At 45.5% G+C, this 27,589-nt stretch overlaps 1 protein-coding gene and 1 long non-coding RNA gene across 4 annotated transcripts in view; one reads left to right on the top strand and one right to left on the bottom strand.

Moving 5' to 3' along the window:
- LOC310703501 overlaps positions 1–27,589 on the bottom strand; it is a 419,307-nt gene that overhangs the window by 367,638 nt on the left and 24,080 nt on the right. The window lies entirely within an intron of this gene.
- On the top strand, positions 1,934–26,286 carry KBTBD11 (kelch repeat and BTB domain containing 11). Of its 3 annotated transcripts, none has more exons than XM_083495593.1 (3): positions 1,935–2,723; positions 16,480–16,614; positions 19,283–26,286. In XM_083495593.1, the coding sequence occupies exon 3, from the start codon at positions 19,327–19,329 to the stop codon at positions 21,304–21,306; it is 1,980 nt and encodes a 659-aa protein (XP_083351719.1). In that variant the 5' UTR covers positions 1,935–2,723; positions 16,480–16,614; positions 19,283–19,326; the 3' UTR covers positions 21,307–26,286. The 3 variants fall into 3 exon arrangements, with proteins under 3 accessions (XP_083351717.1, XP_083351719.1, XP_083351718.1); XM_083495592.1 differs by having other exon boundaries at positions 16,480–16,788; XM_083495591.1 differs by having other exon boundaries at positions 1,934–2,723; positions 16,480–26,286.

Below are 27,589 nucleotides of genomic sequence, written 5' to 3'. Positions count from 1 at the left end.
AATGATATCAAGGCATGACCCACTAGAACTGACCATACTGGCTGGTCCCTGGTCATATTGCTGGGGCTGATGTGAGTTGGAATCCAGCCACATCTGAAGGGCTTCACAGGCTCATCCCCCAAATGTTAAATCTATACATGGAGAAGGAAGACCAAGATTTAAGTAGCATGTGGGATGCTTAACATATGACATGCAACCAGAAATGACAGGGGCATAATGGAAAGAACTGTGGGTAGGAAGAATGCACAGAGGTGGCTTTGTTGATAAAGTTCAAGTTCTATTTCTCCTTGTTTTCATAACCTCCCTATACCCACTTACAAGGAATGTCTTCTGGGCTATCACCTGTTGTTTGCTGCTTTTTGCCCAAGAACCTACTAAGCAAACTGATGACCAATCTGTGTACAGTGGATGAATGAGGAAAGGCAATTGATAGTGATGGGAATGACATGCCCTGGTTGGGCATGGTCTTGCAGGTAGGCACCGATTCACATGACAACAACAGGCCTGCTACAAGGTAGCAAGAGGCTGGAAAGGAGAATGTGGAAGGCATCCATCACTTTATACAGCCCTAATATTGGAGCACTCTCCAGTTCTTTGGTTGATATCATTTTAAAGTCATGTGGCATGGATAGTCCAATAACATCTACAATGCCTCCAGTGCCCCTGTTTCAGTACTATCTAATATTATGGAGAGAGAGAGTGTGTGTGTTCTTATTGTCTCTGGTCTGCTTGTTCAGCATTTCTCCTGCCTATTGGCTATTGCACCAAGTCTTCCTTAGTTGTTTCCATTCCAGTCCATAGACTGCTATAGAGGAATGCAGACTCCTTTATGCATGCACACCTATTGTCACTTGAGGACTGTATTTGTGAATGAGCCCTCATACATCAAACACAAACAAGAACTTTCATCAGCATGTCTTCTGGATAGCTCAGTTGGTTAGAACATGGTGCTGAAAGTGCCAAGGCTGCAGGTTCAATTCCTGTATGGGACAGCAGCATATTCCTGCATTGCAGTGAGGTTGCACTAGATGACCCTCAGGGTCCCTTCCAACTCTACAATTCTATGACGTCTCCCAAATGCAAGGCTTTTTAGTGGCATCAGTACATTTAGCTGCAGTTTGCTATGTGCTCCTAAGTGCTGTGCAGGCATGTGTAAATGGGCTTTCTCTTGCCATTTGGTTTGTATTAAACTTTTATCTTTGAAAAGAAAAAGAAGCATAGAATAAAAATATAATTCCTTGTATGCCTACCCGCACTTCCCCCCAAATTCACCTGTTATTCCCCGTTGTGAGTGGTAATTCGATTTGCCTTTCCTTGATGGCTTGCCGCTCTGCGTGATAGACTCCAGGAGCAAAGATGCCCGGTTAGCATTTGTGGCAATGCTCAGTGATGAGCGGCATGCTTTGATCTGCTGCGACATTTCCTATTTCCTCCCTACCTATTGTCGTTCCATGTCAAACAATGCCAATCACTTCCCCTTTGCGGGGTTTGCTTTTGATTTGCCTTCCTAGCGCACGGAGCCACCCTGTATATGTAGCCAGTATGGAAGCTGTCTCAGGGTTTGTCCTCTTCGCTCTGAACAAAAGAAGCTCCTCCAAATAATGGGATTTGCGACGAAGCTCAGGGGCGCGTTAGGCCAGCAAACAGCAGGGGCTATAAACCCTCCACCCCACCCTATACTTTCTGTCCTGTTAAAAGGTTAAGTAAGAGTGCCAGCCACAGGTTTAAAGCCAAAGAGCTTCGGATTGTGACACTGTGTGACAAGTAGCTGCTATTTTGCAGCGTGGGCAGCAACAAGTTTGCAATATTTGCTTTTCTCAAGTACTAAAGCAAGAAGGGTGTGGGCGAGGAGGCCAGTTTTACTTGAGGCTGATTTCTTTCTTTTTTTAAAGCTACTGAACAAATATTTAAGGGTGCACCCAGTTCTATGTAGATTTACACGGGCGTAAGCTCCGTTTAACCCTGTGGCACCTTCTCAGCAAACCCAGAGGAATGTTTAACAGGGCGACGGCGGGCGGGGATAAACAAAGGGTCATCCGCCCGGCGCGCAACGTTACGTGACCCAGACCAGGGCCGCGCATGGCGAGGCTCCGGAGCCCTTGACAGGCTGCTCTGCGTGCGCGCCGCGGAGACGAGCGCTGTAAAGAGAAACGGCCTCAAAACAAAGGAATTCTTCCTCCAGCCCCTGGTGAAGGATCCCAGCCTCCGACCTGCAACGCGCCAGCCAAGTAACCTGCAGAGCGCCGCGCGGGTTGCAGACCCTAGCGCGGGAGTGCGCGCTCCGCCTGCCCAAACTCCGCCTGCCCGCGGTGCGCGGAGACGACGGCGCGATGCGGCTCCTCGCCACGCGGGAAGCAGCGAGGACACTCCCCTTTCCCGGCGCCCAGAAGTGGCGGCGGTAGTGGCGGTGACGACGACGACGACCACTAGGGAGCCTTGCTCGTTTAAATCCCCCAAGCGGCTCGTCTAAACGAGGGATGTTTCCCGCAGTTGCGGCGCTGCACTGCACGGCTCGGCCAGACGCGTTCCTGGCTGCGCTGAAGTGAAGAAGGCGCGATTTGGCGGCGCTTGGCACCGACCGAGGCTTCCTTCTTGTGCTCCAGGGGAGGTGGCGCCGAGGATAAAGGTTGGAACGGACTGAGATTTGTCCTCGCTCCTGCGAGTGAAATCTGCTTTGGAGAAGCCTGCCTGCCTGCCTGCCTGCCTGCCTGGCCCAAGCTGAGGTTAGTAGCTTTGGAGCTCTCGGTTCCCGCTGCTCTTTCTCCTGCGGTTCTTTGGCGTGCGTAATTGCGAGCGGCCTGTGCACTCCTACAGCTATGCGCAGCGTTTCCCTTCTCCCTTTCCGCTGCCCCCCCTTTTTTGCACTAGGCATGGTGAGTGGGAAACGGGGGGATATGAACGCCCCTCTCGAAGGCCGGCGGCGAGGTTTGCAACGAAACAGACGCAGCAGCAGGCATGATGAACTTAATGTTCATCGCGGTTTTGGAAACATGCCTGTTATTACGCACTTTGCGCGAAAGATCTCGCCTCGCGGGTGGGTGGCGTGGCGAGAGATGCAGGAAAGGCGCGCGCGCGCTTGACATTTCCTGGCTCCCTCCGGAGGAATTGCTTCTCCGGTGTCTCCTCGCACATAATGCAACAGTTAATTCAGCAGCAGGGTTGTTACATGTGTCGAAGGGGGTGGGGAACGGGAGAGAAAGAGATGCAGCCAGGACAACAAGCGGAATGTGTGTGGCAATGGAGATGTGGAATTATGTCAGTTCTCATCATGCTCCCCCATCCCCGCCCGCTTTCCCACAATCCCGATTAATCCACTTCGCTGCTTAGCCTGTACAGTGAGACACCGCGGCTGCACTGAGCATGCTCTCCGTCATATGCACAGGCATATTATCTTGTCCTCTCTCCTGAGCTTAAACCCAGGCTGGGAGCTTCAACTTCATATTTGCAATATTTCTGCTTTTTTTCTTAGAGGCCTGTTGGAATGCTCAGGGATTTGACAGCATTGTTCCAAAGCTGAGATCTTCAGCTGCTGGGTGGGCATTTGCAAGAGAGAAGACCGTTTCATATTAAAGTCCTTTCCTTCTGACTTAGAATGTACAAAGCAACCCAGTGCATATTTCACCATAACTAAGACCAGTGGGGCTTATTCTTTAGCAAGTGGGTGCAGGATTGCAGCCTTACAAAAGGAAACACTTTTATTCCCCACCCTCCACTCCCCAAGTTTGTACTAAACATGGTGCTGTAGCCAACTAAATCATGCTCAGAATCACCCATTCAAATCAGGTCCAGTGATTTCAGTGGGTCTGCTCTGCGTTTGATTTAGTTGGCTTCAGCTCATGCTCTCCTTGCTCCTTATACGTTACACTTACATGGTTCTGCTTCTTTTTCCTTCAACTCGAAATTCCTCCTCAAAAATGCATTTGCCTAGTTAGTCCAGCTGTAGTCCAACCCCCTGCAATGCAGGAATCTTTTGCTCAATGTCCCACGACTCAGAGGAGTCTCATGTTGTACTGACAGGAAGCCTAACAGTGCATAATCCTATGGATCTCTATTATGAAGCAAGCTCCATATAATTCAATGGAATTTACACCAGGGAAGCAGGTAGGATTGTGGCCTACGTACATATGATGGTATCTGCACCTCTCCTGTTACTTTCCTTTCTCCCTGCTGTATGTTCCGTGGGGCAGAGACCTATAAATTGGTGCTAGATCAGAAACTAAATACATCAACATCTTTAGCATTTTTATTCCTGGAGAATAAAACATACAAGAGTAAGAACTATTTCCAGATCTTGATGTAGTAATCAATAATATAGTTTCTTAATGCTCTGTATGATTCCCAGTGATTCATTGGGCAGTATAAACCAGTACTATCTGAATGATGAAGTGCCAACTTCGTTCAAGGAAGATGGGGCCTATTGATTGATATGTTGCAAATAAACAATGCCATCCAATCAAACCCTTTTTACACTGCAGCCAGGAGGAAGTCCTATTGAGTTAAAAGTGCCCTGTGTTGACTGAAATGGACCCATAAATGTTTAGTATCAGTTCCGCCATGTTTCTACATTCTAGGGCCCACCTCTTCTAAGTGCAACTGATTACTGAGCGATACAAACCAGCAACAGTACCCATGTGCAGGAGAGCACACGTGTTGCTTACTTGAAAACTCCTCAGATTTAAGCTCTCCCTGACTATGCAAAGCTTTGTCATGTCTGGGAGATGTAGTCCTAGGAGCAGAGAAGGCTGCCTTGTAGCAAGTCAGTGGCTTGCAGGGGTTTTAGACAGGAGACACTTTCAGCTCTAGCTGAAGATGCTGGGGATTGAATTTGGGACTATATCAGTGTGCAAGGCAGTTGCTACCACCCACCCTCACCCCCGTAAAGATTCTACCTTAGCTTTCTTCCTGACATGGCAGCTTTGCATGCTGTGAGAATTTGGAATGTCTTTCAAGTAGTGGCGCCGGTAGAGTTCTTTGGTACTGCTGTATCATAAGCAGCTTGGAATGTCTGGTTTGCTTTCAGATTCATTGCCTGTGTGCAGAATGGCTATGTGTGTGTCTATATATATAAAGGCACACAAACTCAACACAGTACAGGATATGATCTTCTTCTTCTTCTTCTTCTTCTTCTTCTTCTTCTTCTTCTTCTTCTTCTTCTTCTTCTTCTTCTTCTTCCTCAGCAATCACTTGTTGCTGAGTAAGATTGTCTTCCATGGAGCATGATCTTAACAGTGAGTCTGTGATTATGGAGGCCAATTCTGGATCCACACGTCCTTCCACAGTGGGAACATAGGTTTCTGGGTGGGAGTTTTTCACAGTGAGGGTTTGCCAAACATGCTTTCCTCTTAGCACATTTCCTCCTTTTGTCCTGAGTTCGAGTGTCTTCAAAGCCCATGACACCTTTGGTAAAGGCTGTTCTCTCACTGGAGCACTCGCATGCCAGTGTTTCACAGTTGTCGGTGTTTATACTACATTTTTTTTAGATTTCTCTTGAGAGAGTCTTTAAACCTCTTTTGTTGACCACCAGCATTACGCTTTCCATTTTCAAGTTCGGAATCGAGTAGTTGCTTTGGCAGACGATAATCAGGCATCCGAACAACATGACCACTCCAACAAAGTTGATGTTGAAGAATCATTGCTTCGACACTGGTGATCTTTGCTTCTTCCAGTACACTGACATTCATTCCCCAGTCTTCCCAAGTGATGTATAACATTTTTCAGAGACACCATTGATGGAATCTTTTGAGGAGTTGGAGATGGCGTTTATAAGTGGTCCATGATCTCAGTGTAGTGCACATGAAACTGTAGATTGATTTCCCTTGAGTGTTTTATACTGGGCCTGTGCACCATTCAGCCACACAAAAGGAGGTGGCCTTTTCTGTACTTGTCCAGTTCCATAAGGAAGCTCATACTCAGGAGACATGCATAGCTGTATTTTACACACTGTCTTCACCAGGGCTAACCAATGTGGTGCCCTGCAGATGTTGTCGGATTCTGGCTCCCACATCAGCCTCATTCAACATGGCTGGTGGTCCAAGATTATAGGAGTTGTGGTCCAGTGACATTTGGGGTGCGCCATGTTGACTCCCCCCCCCCCCGGTTTAGATAGTTTCAGCTGCCTTCGAGTGAATTTACAAGCTATAAATAGTTATCCAAATCTACTCCTGGGGGTTTATCAACATCATAAGTAATTTAAGTAATTTCCTCTACATAAAGAACCTTGGAAACCTCTAGGTACCTCTTTCTAGCAGGGTTTCCCCTTGCTAACCAGCCCCCGCTGCAATTATTAGATTATTTGGCAGAAAGAAATGATAGTTGTGTACAAAATACATTTGAACCAAATGATCTTCCTTTAAAAACAAAAAAGCTTTGGAAACAACTGCTGCTGTCTATACCTAATCCCAAAGTGAAAACCAAATGAGGGATTATTATTATTATTATTATTATTATTATTATTATTATTATTATATTTAAATGAAGCAAGTGCTCCTCAAGTGTGTTATGCATCTACCCCTTCACACCAGGAGCTGCAGCTTCCCTCCACCCCAGGGGATCCATTTGAAAGCAAAGGTCATAATGCAGCAGGCTGAAGGCTTTCCCTCCCGAGCTTGCGAGTTAAGTGCCCCACTGGGGTGGTTGCTCAAATGTTAAGTCCTGCTTTGCATTGTGTGGTTGTGAACCCTGCACTCCTAACAAAGAGCAACAGAGATATTTGACAATACTTTCCCCCTTCATTCCAGCAACAGTCAGGATATAGCCCTAACCTTGTTGATAACTAATGCATTGTGGATCTGGGCTACGTATCTTTCCAGCAGGAAATTCCTTTTCCTACTCTTTCTCTAGAGGATTTCACCTTTTCGTTCTGAGTTAAGCTGTGTGGGGTCTACCCTGCTCCCCCTTCCCATGATAAACCATTTCTCAGGCACTCTCCCCCTTAGTTCTTTATCGATGGAGAAGTGGGAGGTGTTGCCTTATGTCTAGCCTAACGCAAAACACCATAAGTCACTGGAGAGGAGGAGTCCTGCTAAATTCACTCCCCCCACCCCTTGCCACCTCCACAGCAAAGAAGGGGGGAAATGCTGGATGAGTGACTGTACCAATGCCTAAACAGGAGACACCATTTCGCCTCAGGGACAGAAGCAGTGAAGTGAATGAACACATTGTGTGGCTGGCTGGCTGGCTGGCTGCTGCAACATCTGATGTTATGTTACATTGCATGCACAAAAATGACCTCACGGTGTACAGTATTTCTCTATCTCTGATTATATGAAGCAGGTCCAAGTCACAGGCATTTCATAGCTCTGTAGTAAAGGCCATTATCCACCACATTCTCCATGAAGGCCAAATTATACAGTATTTGGGACTGTCCTAGGTTTACCTCTGAGCAAAGAATCTAGTGCAAGCAGAGGACATGTGTCCATGGTAACATTCTAATTTAAATAATTCTAAAGATAAGCTTTCAGTGAAAGAATCTCATAGTGATCTCAGAAGGTTGCAGATTTTACATCTATATCTATCATCTATCTATCATTTATCATCTATCTATCATTTATCTATCTATCATTTATCTATCTATCATCTATCATCTATCTATCATCATCTATCATCTATCACCTATCATCTATCTATCATCTATCCTCTATCCTCTATCCTCTATCTTCTATCCTCTATCCTCTATCTATTAGTATTACTCAGCAATACTGCACATTTACTCAGAATGTAGTCCTACTGAGTTAGTAGCCCTTACTCAAGTGTATACAGGATTGCAGCATAAGGCTGCCCTCCTCTTGGGAATAAACCCTATTGAACTCAGTAGGACTTAGTTCTGGGTGAATGTGCTTAGGGTCACACTGTAACAGAGCACATCAACCCTACTTTGTCCTGTGCATTAGAGATGGATGCTACAGCCATCATACTGTTTCACAGCTATGAACGCTCTGTTGCAGTTGAAGAATCCATTCCCTTCAACAGAACAGAAAACCAGACATTCTTCTTGTTAGCTCCCTCTGAGCTCCTGAATTATGAACATAATTCTACATGAAATTCTATTTTTAGTATATAATAAGGTGGTGGAAGAAAAGCACTTTATGGTTTATTTAAGAGAATATCTGAAGTAACTTTTCTTTTAGCATGTGACACGTGTTTCCTACACGTGCTTCCAGATGAGCGGGGTATAAATAATAGATTATTATTATTATTATTATTATTACTGAAATATTCCAATGCACTGTAAAAATACGATACTTTTCTAGAAAAGGGGTTGGATTGCATCTTGACAAAAATTAACTGATTTTAATTATTCACATGTGGAATTTCCAGTGGCAAATAGTATTTTGTGGTTGGCATAAGTGTCCCAGCCAAAAGGCCCAATCAGGAAGAGGATGTTAATTGCTGGGTGCTGAGCAAAGTGCTCTCTAGGTATGGCTGCATAACTATTTGTTATTTTAGGTAGGCACCTCCTCCAGTGTGCAAATTATAGTGTTAAATAGAGCCTCTCTTCCTCAAGTCAAATGGAGGCTTCCATTATTCTATTTTTAGACACACACACACACACACACACACACACACGGTCTCAAGTTAAATGACAAGGGCTGCATTTTCCAGATTGTTTATTCAAGAGGAACCTTCCTTAAAACAGCAGCCTCATGCTGAGCATGTAATTTGACAAGTGGTGCCCGGGGCTCTGTCTGTTACATAAACTCTCTTGGAAGTGGGACACAAGTTCAGTGGAGCTCTGCGGGGGTTAGGGAGAAGCCACTTGGCAGCTTGGAAGAGAGGCACATGCCTGTCCATCAAACCTCTGAGACCCTGCAACCTGTGCAATGCTAGTATAAAGCAAGTAGGGTGGATAACAAGGGGCTGCTTATGTTGGACTGGGTGGAAAGAAATGGCTTGTTTCACAATCCCACAATCCCCTGCACACTGCTGTGTGCCCGTATCAGGGATGAGGAGCCTGTTGCTCTCCATACATTTAGGGGTCCAGCTCCCATCAGCCAGTTTAGCATATAGGTCAGGGGTGATATGCTCTATAGTCCAGTATCTTGCGGGCCACAGGTTCTCTATCCCCGGCCCTCAGAGTAAACCATGGCCTCTAAACAAGAAGTTGCCAACAGGGCACCCATGGGCATCCATGTGTCTGCAGATACCTTCTATAGCGCATGCAGGCTTCTCTTTTACTATAAACCAAAAATTAGGCTTGAAAGAAGCTTTCCATTGTTGCCAATATAATAGGTTGTGATGTTTGTGTGTGTGAGGCCCACAACAGGTTTTTTATTATTATTTGCAAATGCGCCAAAGCCCCAGAAGTGGGCAACAAACTGTTACAGCTCAACAAGTGCTGCTACTAGACCAGGAGTGTTGTTGGACTACAACTCCCATCAGTCTCAGCCAACATGGCCAGTGGTTGGATATTATGGGAGTTGTAGTCCAATAATATTTGGAAGGCTGAAAGTTCCCATCCTAGACAGTGCTTGTTGAATGCGAATAATGCCTTACGCTCCTTCAGTCCCCGCTATCCTTTTCTTTGGAGGAAGTCCTCAGGGAACAGGCTGCTGTTGTCTGCTCAACCTGGGGTTGCATAGACCTGGGCAGAGTGATGTCACTGTCTATGGAGCACAATGTGCTATGATGCATGGTGACCTGTTTGCTATATGAATGGGCAGTGGAGCAGTTTGGTCTGCATCGCCATTAAGGTAGCATGGATAGGGATCCACAGGAATGTGTGAATGCGTGTGTCAAAGGAATGGAGAAATCTCTTCCTCTTTGTGACTCCCCGCCCCCCCTTGTATCTCAAATGAATGTGAATTGAGCTTCCAGATGGCATGTTTACTCCTATATTCATTTCTGCTGCCATTGGTTCTTATAAGGTGGTGAACAGGAGGGCACAGATTATGAGCATGAATTTAACTCATGTCCTTGCTGAAGTCGTCCCTCCAAACTGGAACTGACATTTGATCATCAGTTTTGCAGAACTGAAGGGACACGGGTGGTGCTGTGGGTTAAACCACAGAGCCTAGGACTTGCCCATCAGAAGGTTGGTAGTTCGAATCCCCACGACGGGGTGACTCCCGTTACTCGGTCTCCTGCCAACCTAGCAGTTCAAAAGCACATCAAAGTGCAAGTAGATAAATAGGTACTGCTCTGGCGGGAAAGTAAACGGTGTTTCCATGCACTGCTCTGGTTCACCAGAAGCAGCTTAGTCATGCTGGCCACATGACCCGGAAGCTGTACACCGGCTCCCTGAGCCAATAAAGTGAGATGAGCACCACAACCCCTGAGTCGGTCACGACTGGACCTAATGGTTACCTTTGCAGAACTGATAAGTACTAACAAGGTTCCACTGAAAGGTCCAGCATCTACTATGGTCCAGCAGGGTCAGAGAGTGGCTAGTAGTCATCATTGCCTCGCTGAGCTTCTCGAGGAGAAAGGATGAGTTATGAATTTAATAAATAAATTACTTCCTCTAGTTTGATGCAAAAAAATAGAATTTATTCAGGGAAATCTCCACAATCCTGGCTGAGGGCATCTATCTATCTATTCATTCTACCTCTAACTTGAATTCATTGACCAACCATGACAAATACCCCAAATCCCTATTTTTTGGCTATTTAGTTCCTCCCTGGGAACAAAAGAAATGGACATTACTACTGACTGCATTCCTCAGCAGATAGGCTGTTCAGTACAGTTTTTGCAGACAAGTATATTTTAAACCATTGCTTTGAATTCTCTTTCTGATTGCCATGGCATCCCCAACAGCCAAGGACAGCCTTTCTCTGAGAATCCATGATAAATTTGTTTGCTTTTTTTGGCCCAGTAGCTGGCTAGAGTTGTGCCAAGATTACACCGTGTTAAGTCACTCACCATTAATCCACAAGATTTCTGGGTCTGTTTCTTGCAGAACTGACTTTTCTATGGAAAGTGATGCAGGAATAAAACTGCTAGCACATTTGTAATGCTAAGCAGGGTCCTCTATGGTTTCAAATTGGAAGGCAGACCGCTTGTTGAGATTCCTGTATTGCAGGGGTTGGACCAGATGAGTGTCCGGGGTCCCTTCCAACTATGCAATTCTATGATTCTAAACAACAACAAAGAAAATAAAATTAGCAAGGTAAATTTGGGCAGTCATAAAGGAGAAAGGGAGACTTGAAAGGGAGACTCTTGGCTCTGCCTTCATTTTTCAAAATCCTTGAATTATTATTAAGGTCAGCTGATAAAATCTCCTGATCTGCACTGTTGATAGAACATAATAAAAATTCTGCCTGCTCATGTTGGCTAGGTTTTGTAGTCAGTGCTGAGCTGTTTAGTGGATAAGGTTTCGCACTGTGAAATCCTGCTGCATCATGCTAGAGTAATTGACTGCTAAGTTAAAGGATACTGAAGCATCTTCAGTGGTGGTTAGCTGACTGGAAAATGCCAGTGTTCAAACAGCACCTTTATTATGACCAGTTCCAATATGCAGGGTTCAGGGAGAGGGAAGCAATGTATGTTTCTGTTCAGCACACTAGAAGCAAACATTTGGACAGAGTGTGGGCTGGATGCATGGGCTCTCTGAAGCTCCCCAACACCTTTGAACACTTCCCCTGGTGCTTGTGTAGCCTCTGATCACCCCTCTGTCCCCTTTGTCACGAGGTGGCGAGGGCTGTTTACCTTGTCCGCCCTTGAAACACATAGAGATGAAGCAGCTGAAGTTGGAAGAGTGGTGCTTTTTCTCACTTCCTCTTTCAGCTCTGGGTGTTTTCCAAGGTTTGGGTTGGTACCTGAGCAGCTGAACAGAAAGCTGAGTGACCAAGAAGGTAGAGAGGAAAGTAGGGAGGATAGAAGCAGAAGGGAGAGAGAGAAAAAAATGAAGCAGCCAGTGAGGAGAACAGTGAGGTGCCACAGGAGTCAGAAGAAAAAGAAAATGGAGAGAGAAGGGTTCCCCCCCAAGTCCTTCTACACAGTACAGCCCCATCACCACCATCCAAAGATGCTCCCGAGTCTGAATCGTGGAGACTTCTCTATTTCTATGCAATTTAACTGTTTTAAATCACCCGAGGAGACTTTTTGGTTAGAGGAGGCTCCCTGCATCAAACTGTTGCCCTCAAACTAATGGAAGGCTGTAAATGGGACGCAAGTGATGTGCTGCGCAGGTCTGGGCAGCCCTCTCCCTCATGCGAATGTTTGTGCAAAAGTAATTTGAATGCCTGCTTAAGGCTGAAGTGCTGTTAAACTCATGCTTGAAAATGAGAGTTCTCCAGAAGGAAACAAAGACACACAGCTTGACCTGCCTTTCGAGAGAGGTTTGTTCCATCGTGTTTTCAGAAAGAAGGACCTGATCAGGGGTTGAATTAAATTCTCACCTTACAAACAGTGATAGGCTGGCATTACTTTGTAATAAAATGCCTTGTTAAGATGGCTCAGGACTCAGGAGGTTTGTGGGCTATGCAGCTTGTTTGTTCTCTGATTACACACACACACACACACACACACACACACACACACAAACACACACCGAACTTATTCTATGTGTAGTTATGCATGTGTGGTCCTAATCAGGGAAATTTATTCCTGGGAGCTTAGTTTTTGTTGTCATAGAGATTGTTTGGAGAAATTCATACTTACGAGATGGAATAAATGTACTTTTCTCAAGCACTCTGGGAGTATAATAATACGACCAGTTATGGATAATGAAGAAGTTTAATAAGCACTTTGAGAGTAGATGTAATGACACAATCTCTTTAAGACACATCCTGTAGTTAAGTCAAATTGCTCAAAGTGCAGTTTTGACCACTGCTTTATTTAAGCCAAATAAAAAAACCCTTCCTTCCTGAAATTTCCCATGAGGCAGTTTCTCTAAAATGTTTGGTGATGGGGCAGTTTTTAAAAACAAAGCAAAATACAGCTTTTCATTTTCATGTTGACTCAGCTAAAACATCTTTTTCGGGTACGAAACACCCTCAGTTTCATTGGGAGTTCAGCACATGCTTTAACTTGTTCATGTTGACATTAGCAGGACTAAAAATTGTTTCTGTTGGCTCTAAACTTAGTCCTGCTTAGAGTATACCCTTGAATTATTACCATTATTTACTCTAAGCATGACTATGTCTGGATTCAGCCGTTTGAATCAGTGCCTTTATGCTGTAAAAGGTCTTCTCAATTTTGTTTTCTTTGACATTGTTTGTTTGTTTTATTCTATGTTTATATGAAGGACAGTTTGCTATATCCAATAATTTAAAAACATTTCTGGAAACGTAAGATCTTAGCAAATATTAGTCTTACAAACCCGTATCCACAGTCTTGTTGACAAGAGCATTTGAGAGCTACTTCTTTGTAAAGTTATAGGTTTTTAATGGGCCACACAACTGAGACTAGACTTGGAGAATAAACCTTCTGTAAGTCAGTCTGGATAGCTCAGTTCGTGACAGCGTGGTGCTGATAATGCCAAGGTTGCAGGTCTGATCAAACATGGAACAGTTGCATGTTCCTTCATTGGTCCCTTCCAGCTCTTATGTGTCCAGTTTTCATTATGGGACTAAACTATGGTGGTGCTTCCATAAACAAAACAGAAAAACCCATTGCTTCAGACCTGGATAGCCTTAAATTCCATTTGGGGAGGACCAATAGCTCTGTGGTGGAACACATGCTTCTCATGAAGAAGATCCCATGTCCAATCTCAGACATCTCCAGTTTTAAAAAGGATGAAAGGTAATGGGAGTGACATTTATTGGAGTAGACAGTGAGCCACATGGATAGCTTGATCTGGAATAAGGCATTCCTATATAAAAAGTTCCGTTCAAACCAAGGAGACGCAAACATCTTATATGAGAGGGTTATACACTTTTTGATTCTAATGAGCTGTGCCTGGCACATTCACATCTGTGTGTGGCTGGGAAATGTGGAGAGATGTTTGGTGAAAGGGCCGCGCTGTTTTAACAGGAAAAAGCAAAACTGGGGAACATGTGGCGAATAAATGCATAGGTAGGCAAGTGCTTAGGAAATATGACCTTCCGTATGTATATTAACAACACTTCTCTTGCTCAAAATGCAATCTCAGAAGGCTGCTTATGATTGCCAAGACTTTCTTTGCCAATTTTAAGTCTCTGTTTGCTCGTTGAGGGGGCACAGGTCCAGGATATTGCTAGTGACTCACCACCAAGACTGTCAGCACAATTCAGGGTTGCTGGAGGTTCCCATGTCCGCTGTCTTCTGACATTTCCATTCATCCCGGACTAAATCAACAGAAGTAACAGCAACAAAAATCTACAAATTCATTAAGTCTTCAGTTATTTAATAAATGAAATGTTTCACAGGTGACAGGCTAGGCTCTCCATCTTTAACAGAAATGTACCACAAGCTTTCCCCCACGTATGCAGGAAGATTCTGTGGGCACATCATGCAAACTAATCATTAAAGCTGGATTTGATTTGGTTGGTGTGTGCATGCATGTGCATGCTCAGGTTTTGCTCTATATTTAAGAAGCTTTAGGAGTCCTGCATGTACTTGCTTAAGAGTTTTTTTCTCATTTTTGCAAAGCTTCGATGAAGAGGACTTTGCGGGATTGGCTTGTTTCGTAAGCACAGCCTAGGCTGGAAACTGAGTTTGGAAATTAAAAATGAAAGTGACTTTTTGGAAAGTAAAGCATCTGCCAAACCTGGACCACAAACTTTCCAAGGAAAATGATTTTCTTTCTGGCGAGGAAGGCAAACTGAGAAAATCCTAAAAAATGAACTGTGGATGCAAGAAAACAAAACCATGAGACCAAAACCACCTGAAATGAAATTCACTGCTGACAAAAGATAACCGACTTGCATGTTTTACATGTCAAATAAAAATGTGAATGGAAAGCAAAATATAGATAAAATTGGTGAATGTGAGTTACCACCTCTGCTATGAAGTTATTGGGTATTCTATAAAAAAAAACCCTGCAAGGTGCCATGATTTTTGGACAATTGATTAAAACCATGATAAAGAACACCCTGAACTGCTTCTTTAAACTAACCAGATTTGTAAGTCAGTTGAATAACATGGGATCCTTATGGCTCAAATGCTGAAATTTGCTGCTTTTGCTTTTGCAAATACAGTGGTACCTCGGGTTACATACGCTTCAGGTTACAGACTCCGCTAAGCCAGAAATAGTGCTTCAGGTTAAGAACTTTGCTTCAGGATGAGAACAGAAATCGTGCTCCGGTGGCACGGAGGCAGCAGGAGGCCCCATTAGCTAAAGTGGTGCTTCAGGTTAAGAACAAATTATCGTATTTTTCGCTCTATAACACGCACCAGACCATAACACGCACGTAATTTTTAGAGGAGGAAAACAAGAAAAAAATATTCTAAACGAAACAGTGGGTGAATGATTTTTGTGGTTCATGGTGTGGCCACAGACATGTGATCTGACAGTGAGTTTGGAGTAGCCCAATGCAAAAATCCTGAGGATCCATGTGGATCCATGCTTTATAACCACGGAGGAGGGAAGGAAGGGGAACCATGGATCCTCTGCTCACGACTGCAGCAGATCCCCCCTGCCACCCGCAGGCATTCGCTCCATAACACGCACAGACATTTCCCCTTACTTTCTAGGAGGAAAAAAGTGAGTGTTATGGTGCAAAAAATACGGTAAATAGTACCCGAGGTACCACTGTAGATGCTTGGGATACCATTCGAGGCAAACTGTCAATATGCGTATTTTAATGCTGGGCTATAATTTTAGATAACAGATTTGAGTATCCAACTTAACTGTTGGTCTCAGCTCAGCACCAAACCATTATTTATTTTCTTACATCGATATCCTTCCTTTCACTTCTCATGGAACCTTTCCTCCCATTGCATAAATGGGGGAGATTCTGATGGGGGGGGGATACAGGGTTATCTCCCCTCTCCTGCCAGGCCATAATCGCAGTCCAGCGTGGGGTCCAGCCATGTCAGTTTCTTCTTTTAAACAACTATAAAAGGGCAAATGATGTGAAAAATGCCATGTCTAGTTTGGCCCTTAATTTTATGAAATCAGTCAGTCTCCTCCAGGGAAAGTAAGCAGAGGATCACAGTCTTATTATGTGATACTTCAAAGAAGGGCTGTATTTAGGTTTACAGGTTTGAATGCAGTATTCATCTTGGTCCCATTGCATGGGCTGGATGCATCTTCTGATGTGGGTGGAAATGTAAACTCCACATCCATGCCTGCTGGATTAATTGCCCAGTAGATGTGTTTCACCACACATGTAGGATGGAACACTCCTAATTAGCGGATAGGAGCATTATAATCTTCTATTCCAGTAGGTAGTAGGCAAACTCTAAAACAAACAACAGTTTTGGGTCCTATACTGTATTAAAGGAACACCTAGAAAAAGAAAGTTGGTTTAGCTTATGAGATACAGAATCCACCATTAAAGGAAACTAAACTACAGTAATGATATAAAAGTTTACTTTGGGGAAATCAATTCAGACAAAATACATGTGGAATTGTTTCATTTTTAAAACTGAATAACCAAAACTGTTTTTATCATATAGGTGGACGGAAGATGCACAGTGAATCGCTGAGAAATGGAATACCTTTTTGACGCTGATTGAAGGAAATTCCCGTGCCAGCTTGCTGACCCAAGGGGGAGATTGAAACAGAATCTCCCCCTAAAATGTTCTGAAAATGTACAGTATTGCCATTAATTTATTCCACTGAAATAACTGCAGAAATATATTCTGGAATGACGATATTCAATGCCCACTGATAGTCAATAATTATTATTACTACTATAATAAAGGACCACATTCTCAAGTCCATTGAAGGAGCACTGAGGATGCCATCGATCACAAGAGCTTCAGGTAGCAGAACCATCCATTAACTTCTTCTTATAAGTTTCAGCTGTCAACCAATTAGCAAATATTAACTGATCAATAGTTCCAACTAAACATTTGTATCACCAGGCCATCATGAGGTCCAGCTTTTCCCATTGCATTACTGCAGTGTCTGTAAAAGCTGCATTCTGCAGAATTATCCTTCCTGTGTGTGTGTGTGTGTGTGTGTGTGTGTGTGTGTACGTGTGTACAAGGATCCTGCACTATTGAAAGGGGAAGTCAGAGTCCCTTGATTCTTAATCACAAGTAGATGATTTAATCAGTTAGCCACTTAGTTGACAAGTTGGATGGACTAGCCTTAGATAGCATTATTCTGCCTTTACAGACCCATCTTTCCATAGGCTTATACTATGGGCAAACCACAATTTAAATAGGAGACTGATAACCCAATGCTAAATCGGTTCCTGCTTAAAGGCTGTGCAGTCTTGCCATCAGAGATAGACAGTAACTTTAGAAGTCCAACTCTGCTTGATGTAGGGTCTGCTTGCAACTACAGCCTCCCTGATGGATGGCTGCCCACTCTTGCATCACCTTTGAAAAATACTCAAGGTCAGACTGATGTGAATTGGTGCCCAACAATATGTGTGGTGCCATAGGTTCTTCTGAATGCCTTGCTTTCTTTCCATTCACAGCTGATGTACATACAGCAGTATCGAGAGGATAGTAGCGGCTGATCATATACAGCACTACAATGTCAACATTTATTTTATCTATTCATTTGCTGCATTTATATCCCACCTTTTTTGCTCCATGCAGCCTGGTGGCTTCCATAGTTCTACCACTCCTCATTTAATCCCCCCAACAATCCTGGGAGGTGGATTAGGCTGAGAGGCAGTTGCTGGTCCAAGGCCACCGAGTGAGCTTCATGGACGAGTGGGGATTTGAACCCTAGTCTCCCAGGTCCTAGTCCTCTAACCACTACACCACCACTGGTTCCTGTTTGGTGTTGTTTGCTACTGGTCATCCTTCAAAAAGCAGGGCCACATACAAGAGTGATTGGAAGATGGTGCAGTCTTAGGTGGGCTGAATTTTAGTTGCATAATAGCTTTGCTGGGCACTCAAGCTACCAGTTCTCAGAAGTCTTTCCCAATTGCAAATCGTATAGTCAAATCTCCCCCCGCACAGATTGGAGTCTTAGTTATGCATCAAAGCATTTAAAGAGGTATGACTGTTTCAGTGTGTGGCCAAACTCATTCCACAGGCTCCGAACTGAACTTTGTGCTCTACTGTTATTGTATGAATTGCCTGCTGGACTCATTGCTTTCCTGCTTAAGTCTGCAGTTTTCTTGGTGCAATTAAGGCTGCAAAATAATGTGTGCTTATGTAGAAGCCGGATACCATCAAAACTCATGAAACTTACTTCTCAGTAAAAACAGATAGGATCTGGCAAAGAAGCTATCTCACCGCAAACCAATGCACCTTTAGTTGGAAGTAAATCCTGGTGAACTCAGGCTACTTCTGAGTAGGCCCATGACCATCAGATTATTACTGTACTTCTGTGCAGAAATAGCCCTTAGAAATGTTAAAGGGAGGATGGTGTAGATTTTGTTAACCAGAGCATCAATTGAAAACAGGTATAATGCTTCCATTTCTAAAGCAGCAAGTTTTCAGTTCTCAAGACTATACAGATCAGTTTGAAAGTAAGGGTGATAACCTGGTGAAATCTAAAAGCTGGCTCAGAGCATGGAGTGTTAGAACTTGGAGGAAGAAATCATGTAACACACAAAGCTCTGCTTAGATTGCATAATCTCCAGAGGTTAAATTTGCCTTGGTGCAGAATGTTAAGTTTGGCTTGACAGGGTGAGAACAAGACTTTGCTAATAGGGTAGACAGGCTTACAGAAATATTCAGGGGAAGGGTTGGAAATGAGGAAAGTGGATAGCCACTTCTGATCCACTGCAGAACCATGTGATTTACTGAGAAGATATAAAGCCATCTTGAGGATGCCATAAAATGACTTTGGAAGAATGGGAGCTGGGTATCAGGAAATCCCCTGCACAGATCTTCCGGCCCCACCTCCCTAGAACGTGCGATAATTTACTATACTGTATGTAGGCTTTGCAATGCCACTCAGGGATATTGTGACCTGATCAAACAGCGCGAGCTGAACTATATACACCCTTCGGCAGTTCAAAAGTTCAGCGGTGAGCGGCTCTCTAGCTGCTGAGAGAAGCCCGACGGCTGGGAAACTAGTGCGGAAATTGACCGAGCGCCAAGGGGAAGGGAAAAAACCAACAAAAACCCAACCCAACCTAAGAGCTGAGCAAAAGCGAGCGTCCACAGTCGCCTCCAGAGCTGCCAGGCAGCACGAGGGGAGGCAGTGGGAGGAAAAGGAGGTGCCTGCGAGGGAGGGCAAGAGAAGCAGGAGACAGAGAAAGAGAGGGGGGGGTGGCAGGCAGGCAGGCGAGAGCCTTCCGAGGGCCGATGGAGAACTCAGCGCTGTCTTGTGTCCTTCCCCCAGGTGAGAATGGGACTGTCGGCGAGGTCGAGGCGCGCTGCGGGGAGATGGAGATGGCGCAGCCGGCGCAGCTAGCGTCGCCAAGGAAAGCTGCCAGCGGCGAGCAAGCGGCGGCGAGGAGCAGCCCGCCGTCCGCCCCGATGGAGCGGCGCGCTGCGGCAGACGGCGAGGACGGCATCCTCGGCAGCGGCGGAACCAGCGCCGAATCACCCGCGCCCTGCGGCTTCAGCTCCTCGCTGTGCTTCAGCTCTCCCGGAGACAAAGCCCCGGCACCCGAGCGCGACGCAGCCTCCTCGCCGTCGTCGGCGGGCAGCGGCGGAGGCAGCCGCGTGGTGCAAAGCCAGTGGGAGATCAACAACGCGGCGTCCGAGTCGGAGGAGGAGGAAGGTGGAGGGGAAAGCAGCAGCAGCAGCAGCCAGCCATCGTCGTCGTCGCAGCAGCAGCCGTCGTCCCCTCCGGCTGCCGCGCAGGCCGTCGGCGAAGCGCTCCTGCAAGACCCTTGCGCCTCTCCACCGGGGGGGACGCAGCCGGAGGAAGAGCCCGACCTGGTGATCGAGGTGTCGGGCCGTCGGATCCGCGCGCACAAAGCGGTGCTGGCGGCCAAGAGCGACTACTTCCGCGCGCGCTCGTCCAGGGACATCCTGCGCGTCAAGGGCGTGAGCTACGCGGCGCTGCGCCTGCTGCTCGACTACGTGTACACTGCGCGCATGGGCGACGTGCGCCACGACAACCTGGCCGAGGTGGTGAGCGGCGCGCGGGTGCTGCAGATGCCGTGCGCCCTGCACTGCGCCGCCGAGGCCATGAGGGCGCAGCTGCGCCTCGACAACTGCCTGCAGCTGCTGGGCCTGGCCAAGAAGCAGCGGCTGGCCGAGCTGCGCGAAGCCGCCTACCGCTTCATGAGCGACCACTACCTGCAGGTGCTGCGCGAGCCCGCCGTCTACGGGCGCCTCAGCGGCGCCGAGAGGGACCTGATCCTGCAGCGCCGCCTCGACGCCGGCAAGCCCTGCCTGCTGGTGGCCGAGGTGAGCGACGCCTTCGAGAGGCTCAACGCCGGGAGCAGGCCGCAGAGCCGAGAGAGCAGCAGGCCGCAGAGCCCCTCCTCCGTGGTGTCCCTGGACGACGGTGGCTACCTGCTCTACAGCTACCACGAGGCGGCCAAGGAGTGGAGGGTGCTGACCCGGCTGCCCGACGAGGCCAACGCCAAGGGGTGCGCCATGTGCGTGCTCTACAACTACCTCTTCCTGGCTGGGGGCATCTCCACAGGGCCAGGGGAACCCCGCGCCAGGCTCTCTGACAAGGTCTTTTGCTACAACCCCTTGACGGACACCTGGAGCCAGGTGAAGCCCATGGGGCAGCCTCGCTCACAGCTGAAGCTGCTGGCCCTCGACGGCTATCTCTACGCGGTGGGCGGCGAGTGTCTCTTCACGGTGGAGAAATACGACCCCCGGGCGGATCGGTGGAGCCCGGTGGCTCCTCTGCCGAAAGGGGCTTTTGCCGTGGCTCACGAAGCCACCACCTGCAACGGGGAGATCTACGTGTCAGGCGGGTCGCTCTTCTACCGCCTGCTCAAGTATGACCCCAAGCGGGATGAGTGGCAGGAGTGCCCGTACAACAGCAGCCGGCGACGCTCCGCCGACATGGTGTCCTACAAGAACTTCATCTACCGCTTCGACGTGAGCAGCAGCCGTGGGGAGCCGGGGCAGGCCGGTGGGGTGGAGGTCTTCCGGTACAATTCGGTGGCCAAGCACTGGAGTCAGTGTGCTTCCTTGTGCCCCGGTGGCAACCTGGTGCAGCCATTCCGCTGTGCCGCCTTGGGCAGCGCCATCTACTGTGTCAACCGGACTGGAATGCTGTGCTTTGCCCTGTCCCAAAATGGTGAGGTGGAAGCAGATGGTGGACTCAAGGGGAGCTTTGAGCCAGAACTTCTCAAAGCCCCATTTGATACTAAAGGGGTCCTTCTCCCGTTTGTACTTACCCTGCCGGAAAAAGAGAAAACGGGGGAGCCAGAAAGTCCTCTGACGTTATGAGAACTGACCTAGCTCTGGGAAGGCCGGCTGGAGTTTATCTCAGTGCTTTGCTCTGATGAATATCGGCAGGACCAGGCCTCTGCCAAGGGAAGGGTCAGAGCAGGTGCATGGTCTCCAGCCTTCATTGGTGGTGGTAGTGATTGCGGCTGCAGTTTAACTTGCAGAGGCTAATCCAAGGCGAAAAATGTGTAACAGCCTCTTTGCACCTAAAGAAACAAACAGAAAGCCACTGTCAGAAGTTTACCAAATTAACACGTGCGTGCACCACTATGGATGGAGAATTGGGATGGTGTCCCACCTAAAGCGTTGGCTAGCTGGCTGTAGCCTCTCAGAGCTCTCTAGCATAGTTCACATAGGAAACGGCTCACCTCTCAGCACAGATACAAAGCAGTCATTGCAAAGCTGCTAAAATAGATTAATTGTTGTGCAATGCCCGTGCCACTTTCCAGTCTAGAAGTATTTTGGAGATACATATATATATAAAATTCAGGAAAGCAGCAACTTTCAAAGGAATTTCAGCTATGAAATGGTTCTTTTTGTAAATATGCATATTTGGAAAAGGGGAATCTTTCTTTTTCTTTTGCCTCCCTGACCTCTTGGCTTTCTTTTCTTGGATGCTCATAGTAATTACCAGAAGAAAAGCTGCTGGCAGTCCCCATTCAGAGGGTATACCTTTTAGGAAGATTAACAGGGGAAAGAAACAATGCTTCTTGTGTTGGAAGCAGTGGACTATAGAGCCAGGTCACAGTATCCTCCCTCCTTTCCCCCTTTTTAACATTTAATGGAGTCTTTATTGAAGACATGGCGTTGTACAGCCTTAGGAAGTTGCATCCACAGTGTGTGATTTAACAGAATCCAGATTTCAAGGTTTTTAAAAAGTTAAATGTCTCCCATATGTACATGGAGTAGAAAGCCTCCTATATGTACATTTTGGGTTTAGAGGTTAACTGAAACAAACAAATCAATGCATCAATTCAAATTTGAATTTTGCTTCTTTTTTTGTAAAGTTGTGCATATATATATATATATATATATATATATGACACATCATAATTATCAATTTTGGTTTTAACATAACTGCTGGCTTTCAATCATGGTTTTGTATTGTAACTCATTCATTCAAATCTTGGCTAATTGGCATGAATGAACATACCTGTAAATTCTTTGTAGGGGAGATTTCAGTTCGTTTCAGATCACTGCTGTTAACTGCAAATCAAGTCACTGAAAAGCCAAATGTGGTTTACTTGAAGCTTCTTGCACACAAATGAAATATTTCGCTTTGATGTCCGGAATCCTTCTGCAAGAAATACGGTAGCTCTTCCATTGTTCGCATAAAGAAACGAGAAGTTTGCTTAGACAAGGTGATTTCCATTCTGCCCAGGCAGCACCCTAGGTTGCAAACGAGACTGATTTATTGTAGTTAATAATTCACCTGTCAAGTTCATTTTGTACAGAGAGGCCATATACTTTTGGTTTGTTTGTTTTCATTCTAAATCTTATGCTGTGTAATTGCTTGCCAGGCAGCATGTTCTCAGAAGAATATCAGCCTTCAGGCTTGCAGGCAGTCCCAGCATATTGGCTTCCATGTTATATGGATTGGCATCAAAACAATTATTTTCAGTCAATTTAAAATTTGACTAAGCTTTGTAAGCTTGCCTAAAAAACAACAACCCACCTGGGCTTACACAAGAGGCTTACACTAGCCCAGTGAATATTTTCCTTCTGTCCTTTGAAAAGCTAACCACTACTGTTGAAAGCCCCTTCAGTTCCAAACACAGTTTGCCCTGATACACGTGGAAAGGGGACAGGTTGCTTTTGGAGGAAAGCAAACCCCAAGCCTCTCCCTGCTTGGAGAACTATTTTCTTGGCTTTTTGGATCCTAGCCATTGAGTTTTATGGAGCTTATTCCAGCACGTGTTCTTGCCAAATAGATGAAACTCATGCATGCTTATGTGGAAATAAATCCCAATGGAAATTAATCCCAAATTAAAAGTGAATCACTTACTTTTGCAATCTATCTGATTTTTATCCCATTCTTTCTTCACAAAGCAGCCCACCCTTTTCCTCTTCCAACAACACTCAGATAGGTTACACCAGTGGTTTTCAACTATTGTGCCGTGGCACCCTGGGATGCCTTGAATGATGCTTGGGTACCATGGGCAACACTGGCCTCTGTCCCTCTTTCCTTCCCTCCCTCCTCTGATGCCCTCTCATGTCTCTGCCTCTCAAAGGCTTCCACAGCTGTTTATTGCAGCAGCTACATGCTCCCCAGGCAAATGGTGCCTGGCCAGGGGAGAGGAGAGGAGAGGAGAGGAGGGTGTTCAAAAAGAGGTGAGGGGCTGCTGGCTCTGCAGGCAAGGGTTGACATAACTGGGCTTCTGAGGCTTGGAGCACATTTCCCCACAGGGGAGCCACAGAAAGAATGGGAGCTGTGGACTCAGAAAGGTTGAAAAGTCTATGGACTATGGCTGATCCAATAGCATTCAGTAATGCTCTTTGTAGCTACCCGGGTTTTCTGCTCAAATCTCCACCCTGCAGATGCCACAATTGCTCTCAGATGCTCTGAAATGCATTTTGTCTTTCATCTTCTGAGTTAAGCCTTCCAACCGTGAAATATTTAAAAGGTGCATTTATTTTATAAACACATGCAGATTAATTTACTGCACTGATGTGTTTCATATTAGCTGGGAGAAACATACAAACGGATCCTGTATTATGGGGTACTTTGACTTCAGGCAGCACATCCACCCATGGAAGTTTCCAATGGACCCAGTGGGGCTCTGTTTTCCCACCTTCCACTCCCCATAAATGTTCACACAACAAGTGGGCATTACAGTTTACAGCACCCATCCCATGTACCCTTCCCATGTTTCCCCTCTTCAGTGGAACAAATGATGAAATGTGATTTCCGGAACATCGCCCAGCCTCATGCAGCGTTGTTATAAAGGTTTAGTAAAGAATAAGCTAACCCGTACCATTTTGGCCTATCCTCCAGGGGCAGTTTCTTTTAATTGGGCAGCTGGATCAAAAATCAGGAAGTCGGTGCAATCATTTCATCTGCAGAATTCTTTTCTCTTCAACATTTCACAACACAGCTCCTTTCCTGCCATGTAATGTATTTCCTGTATGTCTTCACAAAGCATTTGTGTATACCGTAACTCCCACACACGTACAAAAAAAGAAAAGAAAAAGAAAAAAAGCATTATTAAGCATCTTGGATGAAAACGTTTACAAGCAAAGTTTCCATTTTCACAATTTCATGGAGCTCCAAAACATATGTAAGGCTCTAATCCTGCAACCAGGGTAAAACTGCAGCCTCCTTGAATTCAAAGCTAAGTGTATGAGTGAGTGTTTTCAGGGCTTTAATCTGGACTTAATTACTAGCCATTTAATGCAGTTTCCTTTATGTGATGCCTGCATAATCATACCCAGATGATTGACTTTGCCTGCAACATGTGGGACACTTCTAAATTGATTTCCTGCTCGGTCATTTTCTCATGCGCAGACCCCCAATCAGTCCTGCGGTGCTTTTAATTTCAACACTATGTTGGTTAAATGGATATGCAGTCGGGTTTTCTGTCGCACATTAGCAGTAACTGGGAGTCTAACTGAACAATTACACTAAATCCATTTATAGCCTCGGCACTGTTGTATACAAAGCCTGTTTACTCCATGAAGACTTTCACAGGAATAGCTGGGAAAGGAACGACCCAATATTTGAACTACAAAAGCTCTCATTAAATAGAATGGAAATGATGCTAATCGTACCTGTTTAATGAACAAAAGCCCTGTGCAATCCCTAATGAGCATTTTATGCACAATGAGCTCCCTTGTAAATAAACACCTGATACAATTTCAACTCTTTTTAACAAATACTCTCCTTATTCCCAAGGAAAGGGTGTCTCTCTCATGTTTTTGGTTAGCAGGCAGAGGAATTGCTCTCAGTACCAGTGGGTCTTCAGCTCATGAGCGGCTTATTTTCAGTGTCTCCCCTGTCAATTTGATACAGCTACAAAAGCACGTCAGAGAACTGTGTCTCACTTGCAGGACACTTAGTGCAAAGTCATATGAAAAAGAAGTTGTGCCACAGGTCCGTGTACTGACACAAACGTTAAGAAATGGGTTGAAAATGAGGTGCTCTTTGCATGTTACAGCAATGCCTGGCTTGATGTGAGTGAATCACCGATACATTTATCAGAATTTTTTATTATTATTATTATTATTATTATTATTATTATTATTATTAAAATAATGTGGTGATCATGTAGTTCATTGCAGGTTAGGCTCCTTCGGGGAATCTAGACAAGCCCTTTCAACAATTCTGCCAGATGAACACTGCGTGTTAGACCACTTCAAGCTCTTTATCAGGCAACTATGTAATGACTGTGAAAATTACTGTGGGATAGGAAGAGAAAAGCAGTTTAAACCCCCCTTCCCCCACCACTTTCAGTCCTAGGAGACTGTTAACAAAAAGACTGTTAACACATGACTAATTGGATGCAGGACTGCCGCCAAATTGTGCCATCACGAGTCCGACTACTTTTGAACACTTGACCTGTTTTCCAGCACATTCCGTCCAGTTTTCAACACTAGACCAATACACTTAAAATAATATTTTTGTAACTGTTAGGTCTCTCTCCCACCACCCCGCAGGCTTACGTTATTTTCCGTAGCAGGGAGAGCATCTAGGACATTGTACGGTGTTTCCATAAGCTGGTTTGGTGCTTTGTAAGCCTTGGCATCCCCACTGGAAAAGGCTGGATGCATTTCTTCCGCGATCATGTGGCTGCTGCCAGTTTTCACAGATTAACTAACGCAAACGCTTCTGACACAGTGCACAAGTCGAGCAAACTACATGCAGAGCAAGTGTGATTCGTTAGCAGCTTGTTTCTCAAATGCGCAGGCAAGAATTTCCATAAAAGCTTTTTCTGTACTACCTTGGCGTATGCTGGACTGGAATAAATACAAGCAGAAAGAAAAGGCTCCCTGCTGGAGGTTTGCAGTTGGCCAGTGTTCTTTTTCTTTCTTTTCTTTAAAAGTACCGTATGTCATACATTGTTTTTGTGTTTTCTCATGAGAAAGTTGTGCTCAATGTCAAAGACTTCATTATGTAGCTATGAATTTTAATGTAAATCCATTATACTGGGAAGACAACTGCTAGTCTTGCCTGAACATTTTGCAAGGATAGAAGTCATCATCACCCCCTCCCCATACAATGCTAGATAATCTCCAGCCCATAGACCTAAATAGGCCTGGCAGATGTCTTCATTTGGTGCACACTAGGGCTGGGCAATATATCACCCAAAACTGGTTTGAAGTCCATATTGTGATGCTGGTTTCATAATTTTTGACCTGGCAATATATTGTGAATCATGGTGTGTGCATGTATGTACTACGCAAAAATCACAATACGGGAAAAACCGTGAAGCCAGCCAATGCCTCTATCCATCCTTATTTCAAATATCATGATATACTGGTATTGTGATATATCGGTATATCACAGTGTTTAGCTGGTGATATATTGTGATGTTGAAAATCAGATACTGCCCAGCCCTAGTCCACAAGGAGGCGTTTTGGCCAAACCACATCTACCTGCCATACACCCGACACCTTATGTGTCATCAGGCGTGGGGCAGGTAAGGACACAAGCTCTCTGCTGAAAAGGCTTTGCAAGCACGGGTGATCAGCTGATTTTCCAGCACTTGCAAAGCGCTATGCCTTTGCACACACAGTTCAGTTTCAAACCATGCAGGCAAAGGGAAATGCTTCACACTGGGTGATTGCCAAGCCTGCCAACCTGTCAGAAAAACCCACGGGGCTGGGGGCTAGGACGAAGGCATCTTGCCCACCAACTGGAAGCAGTTCACCACCCCTACTCTAAAAGCAAACTCAGATGGTGAGTGGTGACAGGTTTGGAGCCGAAACAGCGCCAAGGAGAAATAAGAACAAACATATTCTCACACATAGGATTCTCTGGTCAAGCTGCATGTTTCTCACCTCTGCAGTGCAAAGCTTAAAAGAAGGAGGAGGATGTGAACCTAAGTCCACTGTCTTTTTGGTTGTTGATGCCTACAATGTGATATTAAAGAGTGGCTGGTAAATGTTGTTTGTTATTATTATTATTTATTAAATTCATACACAGTGGTACCTCGGGTTAAGTACTTAATTCGTTCCGGAGGTCTGTTCTCAACCTGAAACTGTTCTTAACCTGAAGCACCACTTTAGCTAATGGGGCCTCCTGCTGCCACTGCGCCGCCGGAGCACAATTTCTGTTCTCATCCTG

This window comes from Podarcis liolepis, assembly GCF_965112155.1.
Source record: "Podarcis liolepis genome assembly, chromosome: 3".
Classification (NCBI taxonomy): Eukaryota; Metazoa; Chordata; class Lepidosauria; order Squamata; family Lacertidae; genus Podarcis; species Podarcis liolepis.
The sequence above is the reverse complement of the archived record's forward strand: the minus strand, read 5'-3'. Positions and strand labels throughout refer to the sequence as shown.

Bases quoted from the DNA above. Each gene is read 5' to 3' on its own strand.
- KBTBD11 (XM_083495591.1), top strand. From the start codon at position 19,246: ATGGAGAACTCAGCGCTGTCTTGTGTCCTTCCCCCAGGTGAGAATGGG.